At 39.5% G+C, this 19,107-nt stretch overlaps 1 protein-coding gene across 1 annotated transcript in view; it reads left to right on the plus strand.

Annotated features, from left to right (window-relative positions):
- SCIN (scinderin) overlaps positions 1-19,107 on the plus strand; it is an 89,661-nt gene that overhangs the window by 940 nt on the left and 69,614 nt on the right. Inside the window, exons 2-3 of the mRNA XM_006880246.1 lie at positions 8,379-8,533; positions 14,857-15,018. Coding sequence (XP_006880308.1) covers positions 8,379-8,533; positions 14,857-15,018 — 317 coding nt within the window. The remainder of the gene's footprint in view (positions 1-8,378; positions 8,534-14,856; positions 15,019-19,107) is intronic.

A 19,107-nucleotide genomic window follows, 5' to 3' on the forward strand; every position in this document is an offset into this window, starting at 1 on the left:
GGCTATGCACATATTCCCAACATAGATAAATAAGTCTATATTAATAATTTATTTACGGATTTAGTTAAATGGGCCGCGTTATTGTTAGATTTGTTATTTAATTATTATTACATCAACAACAGAGGGTGAAACAAAACGGCCCGTTCAACAGGACCAGTTACTTGGGGCTGAGCTCGCGCCAGGCTCTCGGGACACTGGGCCTGTGTGCTCCACTTTTCCACCTTCTACTCTTACTCGTAAACATCCTGCATGTCCAGCCTCTCCCTATGAGGTCCTGTGCCAGTCAGTGGGCACACCCCGCCACCCCCACCCGTGAACAGCAGGACCATTATCTGAGCCTTTTAACCTCGCTTTAAAACCAGCTTGCTTCCCTTGGACTTACGTGTATGCCTGGTTTTTAGGGTTATTGCTGAGTTTAGGGGACACATTTTTTAAGTCTCTGAAAGCAGCATTCCTTATTTTCTAATTTTTAGGTATTAAGGGAGCACTAGTGGCCCAATGGGGAGAGAGTTGGGCTGCCAACCCAAAGGCAGGCACAGGCAGGCGGTGTGAATCCGCTAGCTGCTCCTCTGGAGAAAGATGAGCAATCTTTTCCTGTGCGATTGACTGCTGGTGTCCAGGGTCTTCTATCTTTCTCTTGCAGTTACTGGGTTAGCAGTGTGATTGGCTACACACTCCACCAGAGCTTCCCATAGGAAGAGACAGGACTCTTCCAACTATAAAACCCACTGTTAAAATTTTGTGCTTGCTTGAGTCTGTAATTTGCAAACATTATCCTTCCCTGTAATGTCATTATTCCTATTTCAGTGTTATAGCAAAATTTCAATTAGTTGCTATGGAGCTGAACAAATTGGTAGTTGATTCTCCAAGGGGTTTTCAGAGACTGTACATTGATCAGGAGGAGATTGCCTATGTTTCTCCCATGGGGCAGGAGATTGGAACTGGTTGGATTCTGACCAGGTGTATATAAACTGGGTGAATTTGAACTGCCAGTGAGACACACCTCTGAGTTAGCAGCACAACTCCTTACAGACTATGCTATTAGAGCCGCCCGTTATAAAATATGTTGTTGATACGAGCCATTGAGTCAAATTCAACTCAGCCACCCTATGAATCCAGTCCCATCCTGTGCCATCTTCATCATCTCTGACATATGAGAGCCTATTGTAGGCATTCTTATTTTATTCTAGAGAATTCTTAAACCCTGGTTAGCATATATACTGAGCCAGGTGAAACAGTCTGTCCAGAATTTAATCTGGATCTGAAATGAATAAAAGTGTCTGAAATGTCACATTTATTATTCGAGGGAAATAAAATATTAAAGAGCTCTATTTTTTATTATGCAGATCCCCCCTTTCCTTTATTGACATACGTTTTATACAATCATTCCCATACATTGTATTTTATAAAATTAATCACCATTGGAGTATGTCCACCACTACTTTGTCTTTTCAAGTCTCTGCTGGATCTTTCACATTTCTTTTGCTCCTCCCTCCACCCGCCACATTGTGCAACCCTGTGGTTTTGCTGCTACCCATTCTCATCCTTTCACTCCCACTACTGCTCCCCTTCGATTCTCATACACACTTTACTAGTTACCCTTCAATTTTTTACATTTATGGCCATATGTAATATTCATCCTTATGAGACTGAGTTCACTCAACATAATGATCTCCAGTCTCTCCCTCGTTGTGTAGTATTTTTTTTAAATCATTGCTCTTGAGTGCTGTGTAGTATTCCATCATGTGAATGTACCAAAATTTTTAATTCATTCAGTTGTAGTGGGACAGTAGAGCTGTTTCAATTAAAGAACTCTATATTATACTATTTTTAAAAACTATTATACTATAAATAAGTTTTATTATTATTTATACTTATAAGAAAGCTTGATTTTATCAGAAGACTGAAAAATGGCTTAGAACACAGTCTTAAATTCTGTAAACTTTCTTAATGAATACATTCCTTAGGACTTGCCTTTTATAAGATTTACAGATTCAGTCTTCTTTATTTTTTATTTTATTTTATTTTATTTTATTATTTTGTGTGTGTGTGTGATCAAATCGGATCTGACTGGTACAGGAGGAGATTCTCCAGTAGAATATCTGGTAGATTCGCACAGTGCACCTCTGTGATTGCAGTACAGCCTCTTGCCACTAGGCCACCAGAGCTCCCTTCACTTTGACTTTTAACAGTAGCCATTTAATGCTTATCAGTTTTAAAAATGGGCTGGAAAATACTTTGGTAGAAATATTTCATGATCTTAAAGCTCTGTTGAAAGTAATGACATGTTGATGCCAATTCATTTGGTAACTAGTCAACATGCCAGGTACTGTACTATATAAGGAATTTTTTAGATAGAAATAATTGATGAACCTTTCTCAAAGTCTCAAAGTCATAGTATAGTCTCAAAGGCATCGTAAAACAAACACAAAAGGTGATATGGAACAAGGCGAATGTGGTAAGAACTATGAGAGACTCAATGTGTCTGCAGGTATGAGGAAAATGATGATGATTGGAAGGTTCTGATGCCTAGAGGAGTCACAGAGAACTTTGGAGCAAAATAGTGAACAAGCTTTTCAGATGGAATTATTCAGCAGCTTGTCCTACTTCATCTCCTTGAAGATATCTAAAACCTGTGGATTAATGGAATGGAGAGATAGATTGAGGCAAAATTCCAGGAATGAAAGGTGAAAGCTCAGAAATAGAAAAGGTTTGATTAAAAGAGACTGTCCTAAAGAAAATGAAAGAAGAGTTATAGTTAGATTGGGATGTAAAAGGTGCACAGCATAGAAATAAAGAAAGAGCAAGAAGAAGAAGCAGGAAATGAGATTTAAAATGAAAGTACAAATAGGAAGTCATTTTGCCACATCTATCCCTCAGTTGTTTCCACAATATCCTTCTATATTTAAGATTATTTAAAGTACAACCTTGTATTACCACCATGTGCTTAAGTGTTCTTCCCCTGTACATTTTAACTCCTTCAGGCAAAGAATTTGTTTCATTCTCTGTGTATTCCTACTGCTTTTACACAGGACCTAGTATAGAAAAGTATACTATTTGGGTTTTATTATTGCAAACATATAAAGTTTAGAATCAGTAAGAAAGAAAGGGTGAGGACAAGTCTTTGTAGTATAACTGTATGTAACAAAGAGTAATTTTACTAAGTAATCAAACAAATTGACCCTAAGCCATAGGTGACTTCCTTCTCATTGCCCTGGAGTCAGAACCAACTCATAGCTGACCTTCCAGCAGGTTTTTAGACGCTGTAAACGGAATGGGAAGAGATTGCTCCTCTTCCTCGCATGGAACAGCTGATAGATTTGAATATCATACTTGTGTTGGCAGCACAATTCCTTACCTCTAAGCCACCAGAGCTCCCTACCCAACTAGGAGAGAAGCATTAAGCCTATTGCTGTGGATTTTGCCCCATAGAGTTGTTAACACTATCATCTTTATAGAAAGACTTTGTTACCTCTTTCTCCCTGGTGAGTTGTTACCACTGACCTTTGGGTTAGCCAATAAACTCTTACGGAACCACTGTGCTCCCATGTTCCTAAAAGCACAAGAGGGAACATATGTAGATTGCTAGATCTAGATTTCCCTTTTTCCCGCCAAAAGGCACATAACTTTATTAAAGATAACTGGTCAACAGGATTGATTCGAGGAACAAAATAGATGAATGAATAAAGGCAGACTAACATTCTCCCCCTCTTGCATGAGGCTTGTTGACTTCATAAAGTTCAGTCTGTAAAGATGTTCTAAGCCCTAGGAGGCGGCTTCCTACTCTGCCTTGGGCATGCTAGCTATCTGCAGGTGCCCCACGTGCCACTAGAGACTCTTTTGTCAAGTAATATCCGATGGGGAGTTCCATCTAGCCAGAATAAGGTTCCTATGATTTTGAACTTCCCCTTAAAGTCAAGGTGAGGGAATAGGACCCAGAGCTAATTGTTTGTTGTTGTTGTTATGTGCCGTCGAGTCGTTTGCGACTCATAGCAAACAGCTATGTACAACAGCCCTAAACCCTGCTCTATCCTGTGCCAATCACACTGCCTCTGACACACCCATCCCGATTACCCCAGTCACTGAATCAATCCATCTCATAGAGGGTCTTCCCCTCTTGTGCTGTCCCTCCACCCTCCCAAGCATGATGTCCCTCTCCGAGAACCTGTCCCTCCTTGCAACATGCCGAAAGTATGTCAGACGAAGCCCCAGAATCCTTGACTCCAAGGAGTAGCTTGGTTTAACCCTCTCCAAGATGAATCTGTTTGTTTTCCTGGCAGTCCATGGTACATTCAGTACTCTTCTCCAGCACCACAGCTCAAAAGCATCCACTCTCCTTCTGTCCTCCCTAGTCATTGTCCAACTCTCTGATGCATAACAAGTGATTGCAAAGACCATGGCCTGTATCAGGCGCACCTTAGTCTCCAGAGAGACACCATTGCTCTTGAGTACTTTAGAGAGGTCCCTAACAGCAGACTTTCCCATCACAATACATTTTTTGATTTCCTGGCTGCTGGTGCCAAGAGTGTTGACTGTGGAGCCGAGCAAACTGAAGCTGTGAACAATCTCAATCTCTTCACCATCCATCCTGATGCTACCAATTGGTCCAGTGGTGAGAATCTTTGTCTTCTTGACATTGAGCCTCAGTCCATACTGAAGACTGCAGTCCTTGACCCTCCACAGCAAGTGCGTAAGGTCCTCCTCAGTTTCAGCAAGCAGGGTTGTATCATCTGCATAACGCAGATTGTTAATAGATCTTCCACCAGTCCTGACACCACAATTCTCCTCAGAGCCCAGCCTCCCAGATAATCTGCTCTGCATACATGTTGAAAAGGTATGGAGACAGGACACATCCTTGGCGTACACCCTTCCCAATGTTGAACCACGAACTGTTACCCTGCTCTGTTCTGACAACTGCCTCTTGGTCCAAGTATAGGTTTCACATTAGCACGATTAAATGTTCTGGGATTCCCATGCTTCTCCAAGTCAGCCACAGTTTGTTATTATCCACACAGTCAAACGCCTTTGCATAATCAATGAAACACAGATAGACATTCTTCTGGTATTCCCTGATTTCAGCTAAGATCCATCTAATATCAGCTACAATATCCCTAGTACCATGACCTACCCCCTTCTAAACCCAGCCTGGACTTCTGGCAATTCTCTGCTGATGCGCTGTTCCAGTCGTTTTTGGATAATCTTCAGCAGAATCTTGCTTGCATGTGAAATCAATGATATTGTTCTGTAGTTTCCACACTCTGTTGGGTCACCCTTCTTTGGAATGGGAACAAATATAGATCTCTTCCAGTCAGTTGGCCAAGTGGTTGTTCTCCAGATTTCTTGGCACAACTAGGTGAGCACATCCAGGGCATCATCTGTTAGCTGAAATACGTCAATCGGTATACCATCTATTCCTGGGGCCTTATTTTTTTGCTATTTCCGTCACAGAGCAAGAATTGGGATATTTGGATACTGTTATTCAAGTAATAAGACCCTAGGAAGTAAAGGTGAAGCTAGGCAAGGGAGAGTGTGTCATGTGTTCTGTGCAGGGTCTGATGGGTCCTCCTAGGCTGTGGGCCAAGCTGACACATCCTGGAAAAGGGTGGACTGAGCTAGTGGGAGGCAGTGTCTAAAGGAAAAATAATTTTTTTTTCCTTAAAAATAAAATAGATAACCAAACGGTCTGCTGGAGAAGGAGGGGAAATCTCCTCCCATACCAGTCAGATCTGATTTGTCGGTATACACACAAAAAATAACAAAATTTAAAAATTAAAATAAATATAAACACATCAACCAAGCAACAAATTCGTAAACTCTTTGAGTCAACTTTTTATTGAAAAAACTCCTTGTTATTGACAAAGTAGAGATTCACAGTATAAGTGCAAGAAGTAATGCAGAGACAGCTCCTGTCCAGTTTACCCAATTTCCTCCAGTTGTAACTTTTGGTAAAACTGTAGTGTAATACCCTAATCAGGAGACTAACCTTTACATAATCTGCCCAACTTATTCAGATCTTCCCTGTTTTAGCTGTACTTGGTTTCATGCAACAGAACTACCCTTTTTATAAGTTTATGTACTAACACAGTCAAAATTGTGAATAGTCCCATCACCAGAAGGATCTCTCACATTACTCACAGAGGGAGAGCTGATGGTCTGTAGGAAGTCATGCTGTTAACCCAAAGGTGGCACCTCTCTGGTGATTCAGAACCACAGACTATTCGCAGGGCACACAAGCAGTCAAAGTGACTTCCTCACTTCATCCCATCTCAGGCTAACTAAAAGTTTTATGTTTTAAAAATTTTGTATATTTGAAACTTTTCAGCATTGTCTTTTTTAGTCTGCTCAGTTTCCTGGAATGTTAGCGAAGTTCTTGCATGTTTCAGTAGTCCATACTTCTTTATTATTGAGCAGTATTCCATGGTGTATGGTTACCACAGTTTTTTTAAACCATTTACCCATAGAAGGCCAAATACTGATTTTTTTTTTGTCTATCCAGCTCAATTTTATTGGGATAAGCACTGCACTTATACATAGAAAGAAAGGATAGGGTGGGCTTACAGACATGAGACACGCGGATTGGTCAGGAGAACCTTAGCCTCATGCAGATCACTCTCAGCTCAACAGACAGGGCAGCCATCTTCCCAGGTGGTGAGCTTTCTCAGGCTGGTACAGCTAAACACAGGGGAGCTTTCTCTACCCTGTATTAAAGGCCGTTGGGAGGCTTGCACCTGTCTGGAGCTCAGGCGACCCATCCTGGCCAGAGGCCTTCACATCTCCTCCCTTTTTCTTTTAAATGGGTCCAAAGAGGGGAAAGTCTCTGATGTCTCTTGGGAGGTAAGAGTAGAAAGATCATTCAGTGCAGCTACTCGGGCATTCTGTCTTGTGAAGAGGTCTTGTAATGACAACAGGGGAGACAATAAAAAGGTTAGAATTGCCATAACTTCATTTCCAGCTTGGATTGGGGAATGAATATAGGATAGAGAGGAAAGCTATATACATATAGGAAATGCAAGTGAAGAGGCAAAAGTTATAAAACCTAGTTAGCTTCTCCTGCTGTGGCATTATTGATGGTCAAAGCAGCGCTAAGTAAGTAGTGTTATAAACACAGGACCACTGGGTTTACCACTCCCAGGGTTAAGGTCAAGAGCCTGTTGGTTGAGTGCCTTCAGCATGCCCCAGGTCACAGGTGTCTGGGGCTTCAACTTCCTTTTCCTCCGTCTCATCTTCTTGTCTTGGATGCTCAATCGACACATCTTCTCACTAGGTGCGTTGGAATCGGACATGACGAGCAGGAATCCACACAGGATGTAGTTTATTTTGTGGGAAAATATAAGCATAACCTCTCCCAACGGTTAGTAAAGGATCCCCTTTGCAACCTTGATCTAAAGGATCCTCCCACGTAACCCATATTGGCGGCTCACTAGGAGGTGTGTCTGATTGCCAGTGAACTAAGCCGTGCCTTCACCCACGGAGAACGAGCTCCATCATCTCTAACAGCTGTCCTACGTTCTTTTAACTCTCCCAGCACATGGGATGACTGTAAAGGATGTTCAGGTGTGGGATATACATCAACAAGAAACACAGGTGCCTCAGAGCTAGCGTCACCCTGATCACACAATACCTTGTGTAAAGGACACTCAGGTGTTGAGCACACACCAGCAGAGCTCACGTACCTCAGAGTTCCACCCAGCATCTGTCTCACTGATCACACAACACTTCAGCCCAAGAATTTCCCATTTCTTCATGCTTTGCCTAATTGTCCCCACCTGTTTTGTTTTCCTTAAATACTGACTTATTGTTAGAGTGAATCCTGATGATTAATTCTCATAAAGACTAAAACAAAAACAAAATGTTTTCATATCCTGATCTTGTTGATGGCATCAAATGAATACGTCCACATTTGATCCCTAATGGAATATATTGCTCTATCTTTCCTAGCATGAGGGCTCTGGTGGTGCATTCTGTAGGGTGTTTCTCTACTAATCCAAAAGCCACAGTGACTTGAATCTACAGAGAAAGATGAGCAACCACCACCTGTATGATTCACAGTCTGGGAAACAAATGGCGGGTCAGCTATGAGTCAGTTCGAATTCCACTGAAATGAGTGTTGAGATTTTTTCCCTTACATATTGAACAGGGGTCTTTTAATTTTTTAAAAGGATTATGAAGAGGATGAACAAAATTATTTCATTTTGTTATTGTCAAAACAATGTTTTATAGTGTTGGCATTACACTGTTTCTGCTAAAAGATCTTTTTAGAGAAGATTAGTTGTATTGCAATACAATTCAAGGACACATTCTGGCTTCTTTGGAATTAGACGTTCTGCTTAAACTCTTTTCTTGGTTGAGAAATGAAGTCATGTTGTTGGTTGTTTCAGGAAAGGAGTGTACCCAGGATGAAAGCACTGCAGCTGCCATCTTCACTGTTCAAATGGATGACTACTTGGGTGGCAAACCTGTGCAGAACAGAGAACTGCAAGGCTATGAGTCCACTGATTTTGTTGGCTATTTCAAAGGAGGTCTGAAATACAAGGTAAACATTCTGTTCAATAGGACAGCTTTTTTCCTCCCTGTTAACAAACATATCGTTACATAACTAGGGTGTTGCTTTTTAATTTTTGCATTGGTTTTGTTGAAATCTGTTTAAGTCAGTGATATATCCCCAATTTCCTGGCATAGTGCCTGTTGGCACACAATAGGGTTGCACTTGATCTGGTTTATTAGGCTAGTTGTTAAAGTAAAGCCCTGTAAGTATTGCTTTATAAGAAAGTCTCTTAAAATTTCATAAGCTTATTTTAGTAAATAAATATCGGTAACAGAAGTAATTTTTTCACTATGCAAGAGAATCTCCAAATTTACTGAAAATTTCCCAATACTTAGGAGTCACAATTCTTTTTTCTTTTTTTTTTATTATTTTTGTGTAAGTGTACCGTCAAATCAGATCTGACTGGTACAGGAGGAGATTGTCCCTCCGTCCCCGGCAGAGCATCTGGTGGATTCGAAACATGCGCCTCTGGGATTGTAGTTGCAGTTCCTTACCACTAGGCCACCAGAGCTCCCCAGGAGTCACAATTCTTGTAGAAACTTTTAATACAATATTTATAACAACTATAACTTTAGTTAATGCAAAGAACTATACACATATTTCCTCAAAATATGGTTTAGTCTTAGAAATTATATATATGAAATCATTGAGCTAAACATATAGATGATTTAGCAACATAAACAAAAGTATAAATTCAAACATACATATATATACACATACATATATATTATATAATTTATGTATATTGGCATGAACTATCAATCATCAGTTGGTTTTACTTCTGAAAGAAAAAAAAAAGAAGTAAAAGCAAATAGATCTCTCACTTTCAGGTAACCTTCAGTAAAAAAGTATTTTTCTGGAATTCTTTTGGGGATCCTTGCAGACTAATAATCCTTTTAGCCCCTCTCCCTCACCATAGGTAGTCTGTTAAAATAAGGAACACCCACTTCAGAGGAACATTTCAGAAACAAGTGCATACAAAATAATTTCTGATTAGGCGTTCACCACCCAATCCCTCAGCCATTTCACCCTTTCATGGATTGAGCTGTATCCCCTAAGTTATGGGTTTATATGGCTAGGCCATGGTTCTCCATGGTTTGTCATTCATGTAATGAAGTTATTTAGAAATTATATAATGATTTCCATGTTACAATTTGATTCAGCCAATCAATTTTAAGGGAGTTTGTGTGAGATGTAACACTCTTATTCAGGTCACAAATGTAATGGGAGTTTCTTTGGAGTGTGGCCTACATTCCTTTTTCTCTCAGTAGATACAAAAAACCCCTTAGTACCCTCAAGAAAGAAAATGGGAGTAGATTCTTTAGGTCTGGGGATCCCCTATGTTGAGAGCACTCAAGACTCAGCAAGATTGATGTCAAGACACATGGAAATCTCCAAGGAACTATGGGCCCACAGATGTTGAAAGGAGGCAAAAGCCTTCCATTAGAGCCCAAAGTGAAAGACTGAGAGCCTTTTCCTAGAGCTGTTGTTGTTGTTAGGTGCCTTCGATTTGTAGACAAATCATAGCAATTCTATGAATGAGAGGCCTGAGCACTGTTCGTACATAGAGTTTCCGGAGTCAAGCCATTTTGGAAGTGGATGCCGCTCCTGCTTCCAGGCTTGATTTAGTCGGGAAGCTCCAGCCAACATTGTCAACCATGGGTACCCATTACCACGATTGACACATCACTGTCACAGGCTTCAGCATCACAGCAACCACTAGTAACCTCTGTACAGCAACGCACAGACCAGTGCTATACCACCTAGAAGAAAACAATTTGAACCTGGAACTAGTGCTCTTAATTTGTACTTCTAGCCTCCCAAACTGAGAGAGAATATATTTCATTTTGTTAAAGCTATAAAATGTGCAACAATGAATGAATGAAAATATAACTTTTCTGTAAACTCAAAATCACAATTAAAATTTAAAAAAATTAATTCAAAAAGCTATCCATTTGTAATATTTTTTGTTACAGCTTTACTAGATAGCTAAGGATACCCTACTAAAGACCCCAAATCCCAGAATATTGATTCCAATGTTGGAACAAGTTTTTAATTTAAAGTTACTTGAATGTTTAATGTGTATTCAGTATACCTTCTACATGTAAATACTCAGTGTCTTGTTTAAATATTTCATGATAGCCCTCAGATCAAGATATACAGATATCATATATATAGATCAAGATATATAGATATATGTTCACATTTAGTTCTGAAATTACTTTTCCTTTCTAAATTATGAATCACCCTAAGTATGAAGAACAAGTAGCTCCTATTTAATTTTATGCTACTTCCTACATTTTATGATCTTTTATGTCAGTGAGCTCAACATTTTAAATAAACTGTATCTTTTTGCTAAAAGCAAGGGCTCTGGCATTAACTTGACTGTGAACCCATTTCTGCCACATATCACTTGTCTGCCTTTGCACAAGTACATGCTCTTTCTGTGTTCAATTTCCTCAAACGCATGAAAGTTAGAACAACTTCCCTATATTGGTAATGTACACAGTAAGGTTTAATGAAGACACCTACAGTGTATGCGTGTAAATTCCCGATGAATAGAGACTTGTATTATTAGTAATCTTAGAAACTATGAACAGACTTTCTGAAATCAGACTTATGCATCTGAAAGTGAACATGGTGAAAGTAGTTTTGCAGTTATTGGATGGTTATCTACTAATTATCAATGGCCTACATTAAAACCACCACAAATCAGCATTTTCAGAAAGAGGATGTTTGCTTATGGAGGCTGAATTTATCAGCCAAAGAAATCAGTTCACTCTCTTATCATTAAAGGTACTGATAATATGGTAATGAATGCAATTGCAATGGTAGGAAATGCAGAGGCAGAGATAATTTATGACCCAAAATGCTAGTATATTATACTTAATGTCATCCTATCATTATAGTTTATAGGACTGTGCTACAAATATCACATATATTATTTAACCCAAACAACCTTATCATGCAGTTTCTATCATTACCACCACATTATAGATAAATAAACCGAGACTTTGAAAGACTGTAATTTACCAAGGCCACATGGCTACTATGTGGGAGGGTGACCATCTGATTCCAGAGTCTTGAGTTTGTAATCATTATACTGTGAGGCACTTATCATAATAATGTGTCTATGTGGACTATGCAGAACTTGACAAGTCTATTATTATCAAGTCAATGAAAACTCTGTGCAGTTGCTGTATATAATGTAAAAATGGAAAGCTTCAACTAGGAAACATAAAAGCTATCTTGTTACGTCATTGATTGACTTGTGTCATTTCTTCAAAATTTTTTGGGTAGACGGAGGGGACTGTAGAAGACAGTTGATTTTCCACTATTCCCTCAAATTAAATCTTTGCCTAATCATCCCCTTTTAAAAGTTTAAACATGACTTAACCCAAGCTATGATTGCAGCCAGTGACTATCCACATCTGTCTGTAAACTGTATTTATGGTGCTATTTGAAGGAGCATTCTTTGCCCCCCTAGGCTAGAAGTTTCTAAAGTTAATTCAAGTAGTATTCACTGAATTAACTTCTTTTTTGTCTGTTTGAGACATGTAGATGGGGACCTCTGGTGACATTGTCTATAGACCGTTCTAATCCACCAGTGACTCTGAAGGAGAAATACAGGCAATCTCTTCCCATGTAATGTACTGACTGCCTCTGAAAACCCTATGAAGGGTCAGCTACAAGTTAGTTTCAACTCAACAGTACATAACAACAGTTTGTTATGTGCCATTGAGTGGCCAGCAACTCACTCATAGTGACCCTATGTATCATAGTTCTAAACCCTGCCCGATCCTGAGCCACTCTCACTGACTCTGACACACCAAATCCTATTGCCCCAGTTATCATGTCAATCCATCTCTTCTGGGGTCTTCCTCTCCTGCCCTGTTCCTCTACCCTGGTCCCTCCTGGCCATGTGGCCAAAATATTTGAGATGGAGCTTCAAAATCCTTGCCTCCAAGGAGAAACTTGGTTCACCTTCTCCATGACAGACCCATTTGTTCTCCTGGTAGTCCATGGTATGTTCAGTACTCTTCTCCAGCTCCACAGCTCAAGGGCCTCAATTCTTCTTCTGTCATCCTTAGTCATTGTCCAGCTCTCTAACACATGGCTAGTAATTGTGAACATTATTACATCATAATTATTATGGAAATAAAGATTATATTTACTCATAGTTTTTTTTAAAAATTCATTCATTGTTGCACATTTTCCTCCCTCCTCCTGGTTACTCATATTCTTTAAAATGAAAACATTAGAAAGGAGTATATCTACAACCAGGAGAAGATAAAATAGATGACTGAGACCTAAGAATCAAATCCCTATGCACATCCAAAAACTTCTCCAAGAGGGTAAAAAGGGAAGCCACAGACTGGGAAAAAGTATTTGGCAATGACATGTCACATAAGGGACTTATATCTAGAATTTATAAAATACTTGAGAATTTATAAAATACTTGAGCATGACAACAAGATAAAGATAAATAATCCAATTGAAAAATGGGCACAGGATATGAACAGACACTTCACCAAAGAAGACATTCAGATGGCCAACAAGCACATGAAGAAATGTTCAAAATCCCTAGCTCTGAGAGAGATGCAAATCAAGACAACTATGAGATATCATCTCACCCCAGAGAGAATAGCAAAATTTAACAGAACAGCAAGCAATAAATGCTGGTGAGGTTGTGGAGAAACTGGAACCCTTATTCATTGTTGGTGGGAGTGTAAAATGGTGCAATCACCGTAGAGGCATTGTGGTGCTTTCTCAAAAAGTTGCAAATAGAGATACCATTTAACCCAGCAATTCCACTACTGGGAATATACCCTAAAGAGACCATAACCACCATCCAAGCAGATGTATGCACACCCATGTTTATTGCAGCTTTGTTCACAATAGCAAAGAGTTGGAAACAGGTAACCTAAGTGCCCATTAACAAACGAATGGATAGAGAAACTATGATATATTCACACAAAGGAATACTATGCTGCATTGAAAAACAAGGAACTCATGCAATATTACTCAAAATGGGTGAACCTGGAGGACATTATGCTGAGTGAAGTATCTCAGCCACAGAAGGACAAATGCTGCATAGTTCCACTGTTGTAAAATAGAACTGACATCAGGGTTGTGGGGAGACTGAGAAAGATGGGATAAATGATACATACTTCATTGAAACAGATGAGGGGGAGAACTGTTTCAAGGAGATATGTGTTTGTATATTATCTTTATAGGAGTCTAGAACGGAGGCTGCATAGTGGAGTAGACCTTGGGGGAGGGATTGTAAAACACTGTAAGAGTTTTTCTTTTACTTTTCAAAAAGAAGACTGTACTATGTGGGGCAGGGTGGGCAGGGAGAAAAGTGCAACAATGAATGAATGGAAATCCAGAGTCTCTGTAAATTTTCATTAAAATTAATAAAAAATATGATTAAAAAAACAAAAAAAAGGAGTGCAAATAATGAGAGAAGAGGTAGTAGATGAACTGGATATTTAAGCATTTCTTTAATTTGATTTGGTTCACTTTCTTCTATTTTGTTTGGTCATGTGCCACCAAGAGAAATTTCTCCTAATGTAAGGTAAAAATATTCAGGCCTAGTGTACTTAGAGGGAGCTCTAGCGGCCTAGTGAATTGCGTTGCCTACTCAAAGGTGGATAGTTTGAATCCACTAGCTGCTCTGAGTGAGAAAAATAGGCACTCTCCTCCCGTGGATTTCCCACTTCCGAAAATCTGCTGGAGAGCCAGCTATCACTGGGTTCTGGCAATGAGTTTTTAAAGGGTATTTAATAACTTCTGTAACTTCTTAAAGGAGATGATTCTTTAATGTAAAAACTGTCCAGCCGTACACTTGATTTGCCGGTCCACTCACTGTGGCATGTATGTGCCTGTGCTGTATTTCTGACTGTCCTTCAACTTCTGATCACTTGTGTCTCTGAAATCCTCTTATCTGTCATTAAATCATTGTAATAATTCCCCAAAGGCATCTTTTTTATTATGTGATAGGATTTTATGCACTGACAAGTTTCAATAGATATCTACAATCGTAAATGAAATTTTTAAACTAGGACAAGGAACCGCACCCCTTTATCCCTGAAAACAAACAAATCCCTAAACAGATCACATAAAACAAACAACCTGTGGGTGATTTCCCAAGGAGTTTTTCTCTCCATCACACTTAACTTTTCTCATGCAATCATCTGGTACAAGTTTTACACGAATAACTGAGTTGATATTTTGCTATTTTGCTGAGTCCAGTTAGAAGCTTCATTAGTTCTCTCTGTTGTTTTGTTTCTCCCTCCCACTTACAGGCTGGAGGCGTGGCATCTGGACTAAATCATGTGCTCACAAACGACCTGACTGCTGAGCGGCTGCTTCATGTTAAAGGTCGAAGAGTGGTCAGGGCCACGGAAGTCCCCCTGAGCTGGGACAGTTTCAACAAGGGTGACTGCTTCATCATTGACCTTGGAACTGTAAGTGGAGAGAGGCGTGCTTACACTTCTAAAGGAAAATAAATTTTCAGACAAAAATCAGATCTCACTGAAGAAAATCAATTTTTTTCCCACCTACTAGGAAGAGTTCATTGTTTATGAGAGAGTCATTTGTACCACATGATAATTTTCAAGTGTTTAAATGACACATCGTGTTGGATTTCAAAGGTTTTTTCCTTTGCGAGGTTTAGAATAGAGTGATGATTTACTTCTTCCTACCACAGAACAGAAATGGAATAATCTTAAGTGTGTTTCCTCTTCTCTTTGAACAGAGCTTCCCTTAATTATTTTTTGTTTTTAATTGTGGTGGGAAAACATGGGAGGAAATTTACTCCAGCAACCAAAGGTTTTTCATGACTCTTTAAGAACTTTAGGTCCTAAAAATGGAAATGGACATAGTATAGGTTCTGCACAAGCTCTATAAGGGGCACGCACGCGTGCGTGTGTGTGTGTGTGTGTGTGTGTGTGTGTGTGTATGTTCTTTAGTCCAAATGCACAGACACACAAGTGATAGCCAACTTGTGAGGGTAGAATGTGCTCCACAGGGATTGCAGTGACTACATTTTCAGAAGCACATTACCAGAATTTTCTTCTGGGGCACTTTTGGGTAGACTCAAACCTCTAATTTCTCAGATAGCAGTCAAACATTAATTACTGGTGTCATCAGGGACTGCATACACACCACACACACACACACACGTTAATAATATATATACCATACTATTTTACATACAGAAATCTATTGACTAGGTGATGAGAAGATGTGCTGCTGACCCAAAGGCACACAGTTCGGATCCACCAGCTGCTTTGCCGGAAGAAGATGGACAGTCTCCTTTTGTGTGATTTACTGGCTCTGAAAACTCACAAGAGGGTCAGCTATTGAGTTCTAACTTAGATGGTACTCAACACCACCATTTCACATATTTTCATTTTTTTGAAGTTATTAGGTGATTTCTATCGATACAGGGTTGACTTAAAGACAATTGGGTTTTAAAGCCCCTAAGTAAGAGACTTTTCTCATTGATAGTGCTATTTATCAATTCATCATTACCTTACTTCGATAAGGAGTTGTGCTGCCAACCCAAAGGCAGGTGGTTTGAATCCACCAGCTGCTCTGAGGGTGAAAAATCTCCTCCTGTGTAATTCATAGCCTCTGAAAACTCACTGGACGGTCAGTTATGAGTGCGTTCTGAGTTAGCTTAGTTATTAATTGATCATATTTTTTATGTTGAATTATAATGCAATTGCTCCAAAATTTTAATAATTCAATTAACAATCATAAGTAGCTTCTAATTCAGCTTTCCAACTGTCTACACATTGGTGTTGGAAAATCTTTAAGGCTCCTGAGGCTCAATTCTTAAATGATTTTTCTCATCTTGTCTCTGATTTCTGATACCACCTCCAGCCTTATCTATGATTCAGTCTCATCTGACACACAGTCACATCTAGGAAATGGCAGTTGTCATCTCTGCTTCATGTGATAGGACAAAGCTTCAGAAGGACTGAGAGTCTCTTGCATTCGTACAAACTAGTGATGAGCCAGGATAGGGCTTAGGTTGCTTTCGTTCCTAATTCAAATCCTTTTCCCGCCTCAAGCTAAATTGATAATAAATAAAATGGAATGTTCCATAGCAAAGTGATTTGGTATAGATTCCAAAAATGTACACCTAGAATTGATTGGGGTGCTGGTAGCCTACTGGGTAAGGAATTGTGCTACCAACCCGAAGGTAGATGGTTCGCATCCATCAGCTGCTGTGCGGGAGAAAGATGAGTAAACTCCTCGTGTGACTTAGAACCTCTGGAGACTTACTGGAGGGTGAATTGGTTCTGGCTTGAAGGCACATAACAGCAACAACCAGTTACCTGACTGAATGTACCGAAAGTACTGTCATTCATTACATTTCTATTTGTGATACAAACATTAATTGAATAATTTATGAGCTAGATATTCACTTTTGGTCACTGCAGTCCAGTTGGAACTGACTTACAGCTGGCCCTCCAGTGGGTTTTTGGAGGCTGTAAATCATCAGAGGGGAAATGCCCCTTCTTTCTTCCTTAGGCTGGTGGGTCAGAACTGCCAGAGAGACACCACCTTTGAGTTAGCAGCACAACTCTGCACTAGTTCAGTGCTAAAACTATTCTAATAGGTATTATTTATCTATGGAGGGATGACCTACACATTGAAGTATAATAGGGATGAAAAGGTTTATGGATAACAATTTATCCAGTAGTAAAGCATCTTTATATTGTATAGATAATTCTCTTCCATGCTTTTAATGCTGTCTCCCACTGTCTGTTTAGAAGGAACTTTGGTATGATTTTGTTGCAAAGGTACTTGTGGTCTCCCTTCATTTTATGGATGTTTCCCTACATCCCAAAGGAATATCCTAACAGGAGCCAGGCACTGGATTCCTACATACACTGGAAAAATGCCACATGATCCTTAGCTGTGGGGCTAACCTTTAACCAGATGGCATATTGCCAAAAGTTTCTAATGGTGATAAGATTTGGAAACTTTATATTTGAGGTGTGTCTCAGTAAACAAAGACTTAAACTTTTCTGTACAATGTTTTAATAGCAGACTTTGAGCAAAATTTTCAACTTTTGCATAGGAGGACACATAGAAAACTAGTGCATTTTTCTTTTTTTTATTATTCAAGAATGAAAAAGGTAGGTTAATCATCAAAAGCTGTCATTTGAGTGATCTGATTGAAACTGTGATGATAGTTTTTGTTAGGTACTGTAGACTATGTCTCAGCAACCCTCTGAACAAGGGATCTGAACCCTGTCCTCTCTGTGCCGTCCTCATCATTTCTGACACACTTGACCCCGTTGCTGCAGTCACTGTGTCAATCCATCTTATTGAGGGTCTTCTTCTCTTTCGCTGATTATCTACCTTTCCAAGCATCATATTATCTTTGAAGGAATAGGCGCTCCTAAGAGCATGCTCAGTTCATGAGGTGACACTTTACTATCTCTGCCTCGAAGGAGTGCTGCTTGCATTTTCATCAAGCCATGTCTGGCTTTATATAGATATAACTTAAATCTTCTATTTTGATCATGTCTGAGGAATTTCAGTTTCTTTGAGAAATAGTATTATTAACATGATATGCTCTATACTTGAGAAACATTTCCTCTTTTAGAGGATTTAAGATTATGCTAAGCCTACACATGACAATTCAACCTCTTCAATTAGAAGCACAATAGTCCAACAACATTTTGCTGGTTTGTTAGCTAACAAAATCATCAATGTTTTAAAGTTTGATTTATATAAATTGCATTATATTTAGTGCACCTTCATAAAATAACATGGGGCACAAGTAGAGCTTGTTGTGTTGTGGTGCTGTGTACTATAGAATCAGAACTGACCCACAGCTGACCCTCCAATGGGCTTTCAGGGGTAGTTAATTGCGTGGGAGGAAACTGCACCTCCTTCTCCTGCAGAGCAGCTAGTGGCCTCGAACTGTGAGCCTTCAGGATTATAGCACAGCTTCTTGCCACTAGGCCACCAGAGCTTCCTAAGTAGTTCTTGACATTTTAGAATTTACTGACTCTTTGGGAAGTGTCTTTGAACTGTCAGTATTAATGTTGGTAAATTTCTTAAACATTATTTTCCACTACTTTAAAACCGTTCTGGTGCCTTAATCGATAGGTAGGTAGCTGCACTGCTAACTCAAAAGTGACACTCCTCTGCTGGTTCAAAATCACCAGCAGTTTTGATGGAGAAAGATGGGCATTCTCCCCCTGTGTGATTTACAGTTCAGAAAACCTGCAGGAGAATCAATGGTTCTGACTTGATAGCAATGAGATTTTTTTAGAAGATGTAATTATGAAATACTTTCAGATATCAGCAAAGAATTATTAAACTTGATACAACGTGTGTGTGTGTGTGTGTGTGTGTGTGTGTGTGTGTGTGTGTGTAAAGCCCAAATTCTCAGAATTTGAGTGTAAGGAAATGTGACAGAAGAGAATCAGATTTCACCAGTTAAAAAAAATTCTCTGGTGAGTTACTAATGTCCTTGGCATGCTCTGCTGTCCTGTTAACTTGCCTGGTTAGTTATGCAGGCTTGC

This window comes from Elephantulus edwardii, unplaced genomic scaffold (assembly GCF_000299155.1).
Source record: "Elephantulus edwardii isolate Elephantulus edwardi_28Jun2011 unplaced genomic scaffold, EleEdw1.0 scaffold00007, whole genome shotgun sequence".
Taxonomy (NCBI): Eukaryota; Metazoa; Chordata; class Mammalia; order Macroscelidea; family Macroscelididae; genus Elephantulus; species Elephantulus edwardii.